The sequence below is a fragment of the Oncorhynchus keta genome, chromosome 25, assembly GCF_023373465.1.
Source record: "Oncorhynchus keta strain PuntledgeMale-10-30-2019 chromosome 25, Oket_V2, whole genome shotgun sequence".
Taxonomy (NCBI): Eukaryota; Metazoa; Chordata; class Actinopteri; order Salmoniformes; family Salmonidae; genus Oncorhynchus; species Oncorhynchus keta.
In genome coordinates this window covers 19,769,721-19,782,249 of record NC_068445.1, presented here as the reverse complement: position 1 = coordinate 19,782,249, position 12,529 = coordinate 19,769,721, and the positions used below count along the sequence as shown (strand labels likewise).

Sequence of the window (12,529 nt, the reverse complement as noted above, 5' to 3'; positions counted from 1 at the left end):
AAACCGCTCAGGGATTTCACCATGAGGTCATCGGACTTTAAAACCATTCGTTTTTAATGGCTGTGATGGGGGTAACTGAGGATGGGTCAACAACATTGTGAAAATAAATGACAGAGTAAAAAGGAAGCCTGTACACAATAAAAAGGCACTGAAGTAATACCACAAAAAATGTGTCAAAGCCATTAACTTGTTGTGCTGAATACGTTTTATGTTCGAGGCAAATCTAATACAACACATTACTTAGTACCACTCTCCATATTTTCAAGCATAGTGATGGCTGCATGTAATTGCTAAGGACTAAATGTTCAGGATAAAAAAGAAACGGAATGGAGCGACGCACAGAGATCTTAGAGGAAAACCTGGTTGTCTGCTTTCCACCAGACACTGGGAGATTAATTCACCTTTCAGCAGGACAATAACTTAAAACACAAGACCAAATATACACTGGAGTTGCTTACCAAGAAGACAGTCAATGTTCCTGTGTGGCCAAGTTAGATTTTCAAGCAGATTTTAAGTTAAAACTATGGCAAGATCTGAAAATGGTTGTCTAGCAATGATCAACAACCAATTTGACAAATCTTGAAGAATCTTGAGAAGAATGGGCAAATGTTGCACAATCCAGGTGTGGAAAACTATTAGAGACTTTCCCAGAAAGACTCACAGCTGTAATCTCTCCCAAAGGTGATTCTAACATGTTTTGACTCTGTTACCATAGAGAGGTTGCTGTTCAATGAGTAATCCCTCTAATTCACTTGCTTTTTGTCATCACAGTATGTTTACAGTGCCTTCAAATGATTTATACCCCTTGACTTATCCCACATTTTGTTGTTTGAGACTGAATTCAGAATGGATTAAATGTTTGTTTTTTCACAAGTGTATTGAAAATGAAGAATATTAATTGACAAGTATTCACACCCCCACATATTTTCAATGGGATTCATGTCTGGGCTTTGGCTGGGCCACTCAACGACTTTCACATTCTTGTTCTGAAGCCATTCCAGCGTTGCTTTGGCTGTATGCGTGGGGTCATTGTCCTGTTGGAATGTAAATCTTTGTTTTCACTCTGAAGTAGGTTCTCCTCAACGATTTTCCTGTATTTGTCTCCATTCATTGTTCCCTCTATGGGGCGGCAGGGTAGCCTAGTGTTTAGAGCGTTGGACTAGTAACCGAAAGGTTGCAAGTTCGAATCCCTGAGCTGACAAGGTACAAATCTGTCGTTCTGCCCCTGAACAGGCAGTTAACCCACTGTTCCTAGACTGTCATTGAAAATAAGAATGTGTGCCTTTTCTCTTAGGAGTGTCTTCTGTCTGGCCACTCTCCCATAATGCCCAGATTGGTGAAGTGCTGCAGTCTGTCCTTCTGGCAGGTTCTCCCATCTCAGCCAAAGATCTCTGTAGTTCTGGTGGTCATTGGGTTCTTGGTCACCTCCCTGACCAAGGTCATTCTTGCCCATTTGTTCAGTTTGGTCAGACAACCAGCTCTAGGCAGAGTCTGGGTAGTTCCATATTGTTCCAATTTCCCAATGATGGAAACGACTGCTCTTGGAAACATTCAACACTCAAAGTTGTTTTATTCCCTTTCCCAGATATACAGTGCATTCGGAAAGTATTTAGACCCCTCGACTTTTTCCACATTTTCGTACGTTAAAGCCTTATTCTAAAATGGATGAATTTGTTTTTCCCCTCATCAATCTACATAAAACAAAAACAGGATTTTAGAAATGTTAGCTGATTATTCAAATATATGTCACATTCACATAAGTATTCAGACATTTTACTCAGTACTTTGTTCAAGCATCTTTGTCAGCGATTACAGCTTACAGTCAGTCTTCTTGGGTAGGACGCTACAAGCTTGGCACACCTTTATTTGGGGAGTTTCTCCCATTTCTTCTCTGCAGATACTCTCAAGCTCTGTCAGGTTTGATGGGGAGTGTTCATTTTCCCCTCGATCCTGACTAGTATCTCAGTCCCTGCTGCTGAAAAACATCCCCACAGCATGTGGCTGCCACCACCGTGCTTCACCGTATGGGAAGGTACTAGGTTTCCTCCAGACGTGAAGCTTGGCTTTCAGGCCAAAGAGTTCGATCTTGGTTTCATCAGACCAGAAAATCTTGTTTCTCATGGTCTTTGAGTCGTTTAGGTGCCTTTTGGCAGAATTCAAGGGGGTGGCGTAGCTTTTTACAATTTTAATCCATTTTGAATAAGACTAACGTATCAATGTGCGAAAAGTAGAGGGGTCTGAATGCATTCCCGAATGCACTGTATGCCTCATCACTAATCTCTCTGAGATCTACTGACAGTTCCTCGGACTTCAGTGTATAGTTTCTGCTCTGACATGCACTGTCAATTTATATAGACAGTTGTGTTTCTTTCTAAATCATGTCGAAACAATTGAATTGGCCGCAAGTAGACTAATCAAGTTGTAGTGACATCTCGATGATGATCAAAGGAAATGATATGCACCTGAGCTCATTTTTTAGTATCCTGGGCAATGGGTGTGAATACTTATGTCAATGAGATTTTCTATTTCTTTTTCAATAAATTTGCTAAAATTTCTTTGAAAGAATCACTGTCATTATGAGGAATTGTGAGTAGATGGGTGAGAAAATAATCAATTTTGAGTTCAGGCTGTAACAACAAAATGTGGAGTAAGTCAAGGGGTATGAAGACTTTCTGAGGTATTAACATTTTTTTTTCAAGCTAAACAGTAGACTCCACTTCAAATTTGATTTGTCATATGCGCCGAATACAACAGCAACAATACAACCTTACAGTGAAATGTTTCTTACAAGCCCTTAAAACCTCTTTGGGCTAAGGGGCAGTATTTTCACGTTCGGATGAAAAACGTGCCCAAAGTAAACTGCCTGTTACTCAGACCCAGAAGCTAGGATATGCATATGCATGGTACTATTTGATAGAAAACACTCAAATTTCTAAAACTGTTAAAATAATATCTGTGAGTATAACAACCTGAGAAATCCATTGAGGAATTATTTTTTATTTGGGTTTTGTAGTTTTCTATTCAATGCCATTACAGTATCCATTGACTAGGACTCAATTTGCAGTTCCTATGCCTTCCACTAGATGTCAACAGTCTTTAGAAATTGTTTCAGGCTTGTATTCTTGTAAATGAGGGAGTAAGAGCAGTCTGAATGAGTGGACCCCGGCGTGTCACGCGCAATCCCGAGAGTGCCTTTCTTGTTTACCTTTTATATTGACGACGTTGAAATATTATAGATCATTTAGGCTGGTTACTGTTGGTAATAATTTGTCAACTGGGCTATGTTCTCAAATAATCATAAGGTATGCTTTCGCCGTAAATTATTTTTTAAATCTGACACAGTGGTTGGATTCACAAGAAGTTAATCTTTAAACCTATGTAAAATATGTTTTTGTTTTCTGAATTTGTATGAGTATTTCTGTATTTGAATTTGGCGCTCTACAATCTCACTGGATGTTGGCCAGATGGGACGCTAGCGTCCCACATACCCTAGAGAAGTTAAGGAGCCTTTTTGACCGCACGGCAAGCACTCCGATACCACTTGTGCGTTAGCAGAGGGAACAGTCTATGACTTGCATCTTAGACAATGTTTTGGGCCTTCCTCTGACACCCCTAGTATATAGGTCCTGCATGGCAGGAGGCTTGGCCTCAGTGATGTACTGGCTGCTGCGCCTTAGTCAGTTTGCCGAGCAGTTGCCATTCCAGGCGTGGATGCAACCGGTCAGCATGCTCTCGATGGTGCAGCTGTAGAATCTTTTGAAGATCTGGGGACCCATGACAAATCTTTCCAGTCTCCTGAGGGGGAAAAGGCATTGTCGTGCCCTCTTCACGACTTTCTTGGAGTGTTTAGACCATGATAGTTTGTTGATGTGGATACCAAGGAACTTGAAGCTCTCGAACCGCTCCACTACAGCCCTGGTGATGTTAATGGAGGCGTGTTCGGCCTTCCTTTTACTGTAATCCACGATCATCTTCTTTGTCTTGATCACGTTGAGGGAGAGGTTGTTGTTGTCCTGGCACCACACTTCCAGGTCTCTGACCTCCTATTGACCATCTCATCGTTGTCGATGTCAGTAAACTTAATGAGGGTGTTGGAGTCGTGCTTGGAAACGCAGTCGTTGGGTGAACAGGGAGTACAGGAGGGAACTAGGCATGTGCCCTTGAGGGGCCCCAGTGTTGAGGATCAGCACTTCCTTCAGGAAGTCCAGGATCCAGTTGCAGAGGGAGGTGTTTAGTCCTTAGCTTAGTGATGAGCTTTGAGAGCACTATGGTATTGAACGCTGAACTGTAGTCAATGAACAGCATTTTCACATAGGTGCTCCCTTTGTCCAGGTGGGAAAGGGCAGTGTGGAGTGCGATTGCTTAATCTGTGGATCTGTTCAGGTGGTATGCGAATTGGAGTGGGTCTAGGGTTTCCGGGATCATGGTGTTTTGATGTGAGCCATGACAAGCCTTTCAAAGCACTTCATGGCTACCGACGGGGACTATGGTGGTCTGCTTGTAGGTATTAGACTCGTTCTGGGAGATGTTGAAAATGTCAGTGAAGACACTTGCCAGTTGGTCCGCGCATGCTCGGAGTACACGTTCTGGTAATGGGTCTGTTGGATGCTGACCTGTTTAAAGGTCTTGCTCTCCATAGCCGATTTGAGCGTGTTCACACAGTTGTCCGGAACAGCTGACGCTCTCATGCATGCTTCAGTGTTGTTTGCCTCGAAACAAGCATAAAAGGCATTTATCCTGTCTGATAGGCTCGCGTCACTGAGCAACTCGCTGCTGGGTTTCGCTTTGTAGTCCGTAACAGTTTGCAAGCCCTGCCACATCCGACAAGCGTTAGAACCGGTGTAGTAGGATTGTATTAATGCTTTGCCTGTTTGATGGTTATTCTGAGGGCACGGTGGGATTTCTTATAAGCGTCCGTATTAATGTCCTGCTCCTTGAAAGCGGCAGCTCTAGCCTTTAGCTCGGTGCAGATGTTGCCGGTAATCCATGGCTTCTGGTTGGGATGTACGTACGGTCACTGTGTGGGAGGACTTTAAACCTTTTTATTCCATGCTTCGGAATTTAAAGTTTCACAAGCACCATTCTATGTGTATATATCAATATGGAGTTTCAAGCAGCAACGTTTTGGGTGACCCGACCAAATTCACATAGAAATGTGAGTTATAGATCTGTCATTCTCCTTGAAAGCAAGTCTAAGATGCGGTAAAACTGTTCTATGTGCACTATTAAGATGCTTCACATTTAAGTTTAGTTTTTTCGTCTTTTATTTGTTTTGCACATGAGCTTCAAACAGCTGAAAATACAATATTTTTTGTTATGGAAAATATATTTCACAGCTGTTTAGATGGTTCAATGATTCTCTACACTAGCTTGTTTTGTCACAAACTGAAATTAGGCAAACTATTAGAATTTTTACAACCAGGAGATGGCGGAGGGATTTCTTCATGGTGCACCTTTTTTAACCGAACTTAAGAAACCAGTCGGCTGCTGGTGGTACTCCAGTAGACATTAGAGTTCACTCAGATTATGCATGGTCAATGCTTCACTATTCCCTTTTGGAGTGGTTAAACTCTTATGACTATAATCATAATTCTGTTTTGCCTTTGACAGAGAGAACACAATGAAGAAAAAGTTAGATGAGGAGAAAGCCTTCCTCCAGAAATCCATCCATAAAAGCAGCGCCTTGATCTCTGAGAAGGATCAGGAGCTGGAGACCCTGATGAGTGAGGTAAGAATTGGTGCTCTTCCCTATTTCTAAACATTTTAATTCCCTAGCCTCATGGCAGGCTCCCTGGCACTAATTCTAAGCCAAAAAGCATTGGACTAGTCTTATTAGAACTTGAGTTCATTAAGACTTCAGTACATTGTTTTTCAGCATTTGTATAATACACTGAACAAAAATGTAAACACAAAAATATTGTGTTGGTCCCATATTTGAAATTAAAGATCCCCAAAATGTTCCATACACACACAAAGCTTATTTCTCTCAAATTCTGTGCACTAATTTGTTTACGTCCCTGTTAGTGAGCATTTCTCTTTTGCCAAGATAATCCATCCACCTGATAGGTGTGGTATATCAAGAAGCTGATGAAACAGTATGTTCATTACACAGCTGCACCTTGTGCTGGGGCCAAGAAAAGGCACTCTAAAATGTGCAGTTTGGTGGTCACACAATGCCACAGATGTCTCAAGTGTTGAGGGAGCGTTCAATTGGCATGCTGGCTACAGGAATGTCCAGCGGAGCCATATAATTGAATGTTCATTTCTCTACCATAATCTGCCTCCTATATCATTTTAGAGAATAGATTAGGGCCAAAGTATTTTTTTTAAGTTGTTACATTTTGCGTTTTATATTTTTCTTCAGTGTATATACAGTTGGAGTCAGAAGTTTACATACACCTTAGCCAAATACATTTAAACTACATTTTCCCCAATTCCTGACATTTAATCCTAGTAAAAATTCCCTGTCTTTAGGTCAGTTAGGATCACCACTTTATTTTAAGAATGTGAAATGTCAGAATAATAGTAGAGAGGATTATTTATTTCAGCTTTTATTTCATCACATTCCCAGTGGGTCACAAGTTTACATACACTCAATTAGTATTTGGTAGCATTGCCTTTAAATTGTTTTAACTTGGGTCAAATGTTTCAGTTAGCCTTCCACAAGCTTTCCACAATAAGTTGGGTGAATTTTGGCCCATTCCTCCTGACAGAGCTGGTGTAACTGAGTCAGGTTTGTAGGTCTCCTTGCTCACACACACTTTTTCAGTTCTGCCCAAAAATGTTCTATAGGATTAAGGTTGGGGCTTAGTGATGGCCACTCCAATATCTTGACTTGGTTGTCCTTAAGCCATTTTGCCACAACTTTGGAAGTATGCTTGGGGTCATTGTCTATTTGGAAAACCCATTTGCGACCAAGCTTTAACTTCCTGACTGATGTCTGGAGATGTTGCTTCAATATATCCACATAATTTTTCTACCTCACGATGCCATCTATTTTGTGAAGTGCACCAGACCCTCCTGCAGCAAAGCACCCCCACAACATGATGATGCCACCCCCGTGCTTCACGGTTGAGATGGTGTTCTTCGACTTGCAAGCCTCCCCTTTTTTCCTCCAAACATAAGGATGGTCATTATGGCCAAACAGTTATAGACTTGTGGAGGTCAATAATTTTTTCTCCTGAGATCTTGGCTGATTTCTTTAGATTTTCCCATGATGTCAAGCAAAGAGGCACAGAGTTAGAGGGTAGGCCTTGAAATACATCTACAGGTACACCTCCAATTGACTCATGTCAATTAGCCTATCAGAAGCTTCTAAAGCCATGACATCATTATCTGCGATTTTCCAAGCTGTTTAACTTAACTTAAGTATATGTAAACTTCTGGCCCACTGGAATTGTGATACAGTGAATTATAAGTGAAATAATATGTTTGTAAACAATTGTTGGAAAAATTACTTGTGTCATGCACAAAGTAGATGTCCTAACCGACTTGCCAAAACTATAGTTTGTTAACAAGACATTTGTGGAGTGGTTGAAAAACGAGTTTTAAGGACTCCAAGCTAAGTGTATGTAATGTTCCGACTTCAACTGTATAGCCATTGTCTAATGTATATGACATATTTGTATTTTTCTTTTTTACCTCTGAGCAGTTATCAGTGCTGCGTGGGGAGAGCGCCATAGCGAAGACACTGAAGTTTACTATCCAGTTACTGGAGAAGGACAAGGCACAGCTGCAGGAGCATGTTCAGAGCCTGGAGAAGAGTCTTTCAGGAGGACAGGAAACTGTTACCAGCTCCTCAGGTATGACTGGGTAGTTGAAGCTTAACTCGTGTCTACAGATTGAACTTCACTGTCACTGAATGCTTTATATGCATGTTTTCCCTTCAGGTGACACAGCTCTGGATCAACTAAGGGAGAACAAGGAGACTGCAGAAAGCCAGGTATACATTTATAATGGACCAATTTAGCAAAAATGGCTGAATAAGAGACCGCTTGGGTATGTCATTCAGTGGGTTATTTATTCGTATGTACAGTGTTGCATTGTGTGTTTGGCAAGATTGTGTGTGAGAAGTACCTAACCTAAGTCGTACTTGTGCATTAATTTAAGTTACGGTTCCATACTATTGCCATATGACATGCTGTGGTTGCTTAGCGTACTATGACAATGGCAACTTTCATAAGATCAGTGGTATGGAAATTCCCTCTAAATGAATGCAATTTTGCTCATGTCAATGTCTGCAAAGTCCATGACTGGCAGTGTACAGAATTTATTTAAACACACTGGAGAACCTCTGACAATTGATTTAGGAAGCTGTTTTATCACAGGTGTGCTGAGATGCCTCAAACAGCTTTAACTAAAAACAATAATGAGCACTGAAGTTGCTTACCATGTAGATCTATTTATCCCTTAACTCACTGTCACAGGCTTTGAATAGGTTTGTCAGAGGTTGAACAGTGATGAAGCTGTAATGCTGCCTACCCACTATTTTCTCTTAGGTTGTTTTAGTATTTTTCCATCTGTCAGTGATGACTTGAATCTATTGTCTGCTATTAGGTGGGTTCTAATTTTGATCTGTTTTGTCTCCTCCATCTCCACTTCCTCATTTACCTCCTTCCTCCTCTGTCACTGATGTTGGCCATGCTACCCGGAAATCAGGCAGCGGTTTGTTACTGTTTTTCATCAGCTCCACTCATGCATGTCTATTTGTCTGTAGATTTCCCCTCGGTTCCTGTTGTCTGTGCTGTTCTATGTTCTGAAAAATTATTCCTGAATGTTCCTGTTGATTTACATTTCTGGTCGTCTCCTAAAGGCGTCCGCATATTTCCCATTCTAAACCGTTTCAAGCCTCAATTCGTCGGGGCATGGACTCGAGGTGTCAAGTGTTCCACAGGGATACTGGCCCATGTTGACTCGAATGCTTCCCACAGTTGTCAAGTTGGCCGGATGTCCTTTGGGTAGTGGACCATTCTTGATTCACAAAGGAAACTGTTGAGAGTGAGAAACCCAGCAGCTTTGCAGTTCTTGACACACTCAAACCAGTGCACCTGGCACCTACTACCATACCCTGTTCAAAGGCACTTAAATATTTTCTTTCCCATTCACTCTTTGAATGACACAAGCGGAATCCATGTTTTAATTGTCTCAAAGCTTAAAAATCCTTCTTTAACCCGTCTCCTATCGTTCATCTACACCGTTTTGAAGTGGATTTAACAGATGACATCAATAAGGGATTATAGCATTCACCTGAATTCACCTGTTCATTGTGTGTCATGGAAAGAGCAGGTGTTTTGTACACTCCCGTGTATATTATGACAACATTTTGTGGCGTTTTGGTCTTCGGCAAGGATTTTTTTTGTTTTTTTTGCCGTTTATGTTATTTTCTTGAGGCAAGCTGAAGTTCTGAAGCTGACGTATATGCCCCTTTGTTGGTGATTGGTCAACATTAGGCATTCTTCAATTGTTTGTCATTCAATGAGAGACTACTTGTTTCTATGCAAATGTTTTCACTTGAGAAATACTGCACCAAACATCTTAGTTGTATGTACAATTGTGGGACTAAAACCTCAAAGGATTTATTTACAATAGCTTTCAGGGATTCAAAAAAAGGACCTCATATCCTATTCATACAGGACATTTATCAGAGTATGCTTTCCAGCAAATTGACATGCCTTGATGCCACAATTTCTCATGATGGATGATCCAGGGTTGTACTGTTCAGTGTCGCTCTCATTACCCTTTCCCATGCTCAAGCCAGGATGTGGGTTTGTTTTCACAACATTTTTTTTTTTTTTTTTTTAACCTTTATTTCACTAGGCAAGTCAGTTAAGAACAAATTCTTATTTTCAATGACGGCCTAGGAACAGTGGGTTAACTGCCTGTTCGGGGGCAGAATGACAGATTTGTACCTTGTCAGCTCGGGGATTCGAACTTGTCCAACACTAGTCCAACACTCTAACCACTAGGCCCTGCCGCCCCATAGGAACTGGCCAAGCACATTGGTGAAGGTTGTGGTTCACTGTTCTTGTAGCATGCATGGTGGGTTGGGGAAAGGGGTGAATTTACTAACTACTTGTGTGATATTGGCACTCAATGAGATGTGTATACAGTTGGATGACCTGTTGTTCATGTGTCCAATAGTTCTAAGTTACATGTCACGTTTATTTTTTACTGAACTGTGGCAATGTCTGTGATATCCCGTCTTGTCTGGGACAGATTGAGTTCCTGAACTCGGTTATCGTGGACCTGCAGAAGAAGAATGAGGAACTTAAGGGCAAGCTGGAGAAGATGGCAGAGGCTGCCCTCAATGGGAATAATGCAAGCGAGCTTGACAACTATGACGGGTCAGCCTTCTCCGATGCTCTTAAACTGTAACCCTGAGTCAGACAAGTTGAAGCCCACACTAACCTCATGCTTTTTTTGTTTTGTTAATTTCATGAAGCTACTAGTTCAGAGCATGAAGCATTATTTCTATTTCATCAGTCTTAGTTTGTCCCCTCCCCCGTTAAGTACTTTTCCATTTGTCTAGTTTACTGTACATGCTCACACCCTGACCCTGTATGTCTCCCACCATCTTCTCAGCAGTTTTAACAAAGGCCCCTCCAAAAAGAAGGTCCCACCAAGGCTCTTCTGTGACATTTGTGACTGCTTCGACCTCCATGATACAGAAGACTGTCCCACTCAGATGCAGATGCCGGACTCCCCACCCCACACCACCTACCACGGCAGTAAGGATGAGGAGAGGGCTTATTGTGACATCTGTGAGGCCTTTGGCCACTGGACTGACTCCTGTAACGATGACCAGACCTTCTAATCTAAAGCCTTCGAGAGCCATCTTTGGCACAATCTCAAATTTTGCACATAAATCAAATTCACATGGAGTTCTCTACTGTATGGGTTTGTCCACATGTTTGTCTGTGGAGAAAGTGTCTTGCTCAAGTCCCTAAGCGCTCTTATGGGAGAAGGTTTTCTCAAAACAACAAATGTAATTATCCCAACCCACACTATGTTCACATCATTTACTGGCTGGGAAAAGGGGCAGGAATGCATATGTATTGTGATAAAAGGTTTTAATTGGTAATTGTAAAGGACTTGTCTTGAAATAAAATCCACGGTTTGTTTGTTGCTATCCTCTTCAGTGTGCATAAGATGAGAGTCTATAGTTTATTTTTTTAAGCTTGAGCATACTTTATACTTTGAAAAATGTTGCCTTGTCTGTGTGATAATTGTGTGGTGAAAGGTATGCAGAGGAGCATGGCTGGCTCCTGCTGCCTGGACGTGTTGGAACAGTGAAACCCAACACTGGTTGACTTTCAGTAAAAAAGACCTGACCTCGGCCGACTGGGACAGTGGGATCGTGGTCAAGGTTGAAACTGCTAAACAAACCTAAAGGACTGCACACACTCTATTTCTCCTCTGTTTAAAATCCTTGGTTCTTTTTTAAGTGGCCTTTACAAGAACATTTCTTAATTAAATTATCATTTAAGAGAATAAAATATTGTAAACAGATGGTATACTGCTTATGAATTTCTGTACCTAACTTTTTGAATGTTGAATATCTGTACAAAAATCAAATGAAATTTATGGATGAATTAAAGTTTTTTGCAGGAGCTTGTGTGAAAGGACCTTACTTTTGACGATAAGGGTAATTTCTCTATGAAAGGAATGCTTATTTTACCGTAGTGAGACAGACCACCTGATGCCTCATATCCTTAATCTAAAGCACTTCAGATTTGTGTCCTGCAGTAGAGACCACATAATCCACATCTCGGTGGGATTCAGTTTGTGCACCAGCATGATCAAATCAAATTGATTTATATAGCCCTTCTTACATCAGCTGATATCTCAAAGTGCTGTACAGAAACCCAGCCTAAACCCCAAACAGCAAGCAATGCAGGTGTGGAAGCACAGTGGGTAGGAAAATTTCCCTAGAGAGGAATCAGGCTATGAGGGGTGGCCAGTCCTCTTCTGGCTGTGCCAGATGGAGATTATAACAGAACATGGCCAAGATGTACAAATGTTCATAAATTACCAACATTGTCAAATAATTGTAGTCGGCCAGGTGGACTGGGGACAGCAAGCCAGGTAGTCCTGAGGCATGGTCCTAGGGCTCAGGTCCTCCGAGAGAGAGAAAGAGAATTAGAGAGAGCTTACTTAAATTCACACAGGACACCAGATAAGACAGGAGAAATACTCCAGATATAACCCCAGACAGGAAGACCACATCAGTGAGTCAACCCACTCAAGTGACACACCCCTCCTAGGGACGGCATGGAAGAGCACCAGTAGGCCAGTGACTCAGCCCCTGTAATAGGGTTAAAGGGAGAGAATCCCAGTGGAGAGAGGGGAACCGGCCAGGCAGAGACAGCAAGGGTGGTTCGTTGCTCCGGTGCCTTTCCGTTCACCTTCACACTCCTGGGCCAGACTACACTCAATCATAGGACATACTGAAGAGATGAGTCTTCAATAAAGACTTAAAGGTTGAGACCGAGTCTGCATCGCTCACGTGGGTAAGCAGACCATTCCAACA

General features: G+C 41.7%; 1 protein-coding gene across 8 annotated transcripts in view; it reads left to right on the top strand.

The window, feature by feature from the left end:
* Window positions 1-11,609, top strand: part of clip1a (CAP-GLY domain containing linker protein 1a) — a 63,138-nt gene extending 51,529 nt beyond the window's left edge. For 5 of the 8 annotated variants that reach the window (XM_035736099.2, XM_035736103.2, XM_035736100.2 and 2 more), the window contains 6 exons: window positions 5,611-5,728; window positions 7,652-7,802; window positions 7,890-7,942; window positions 8,659-8,664; window positions 10,216-10,343; window positions 10,582-11,609. In XM_035736099.2, coding sequence (XP_035591992.1) covers window positions 5,611-5,728; window positions 7,652-7,802; window positions 7,890-7,942; window positions 8,659-8,664; window positions 10,216-10,343; window positions 10,582-10,813 — 688 coding nt within the window. In that variant the 3' untranslated portion in view covers window positions 10,814-11,609. The remainder of the gene's footprint in view (window positions 1-5,610; window positions 5,729-7,651; window positions 7,803-7,889; window positions 7,943-8,658; window positions 8,665-10,215; window positions 10,344-10,581) is intronic. The other 3 variants (XM_035736097.2, XM_052478811.1, XM_035736098.2) reach the window with 3 other exon arrangements.
* Window positions 11,610-12,529: the final 920 nt, after the last annotated feature.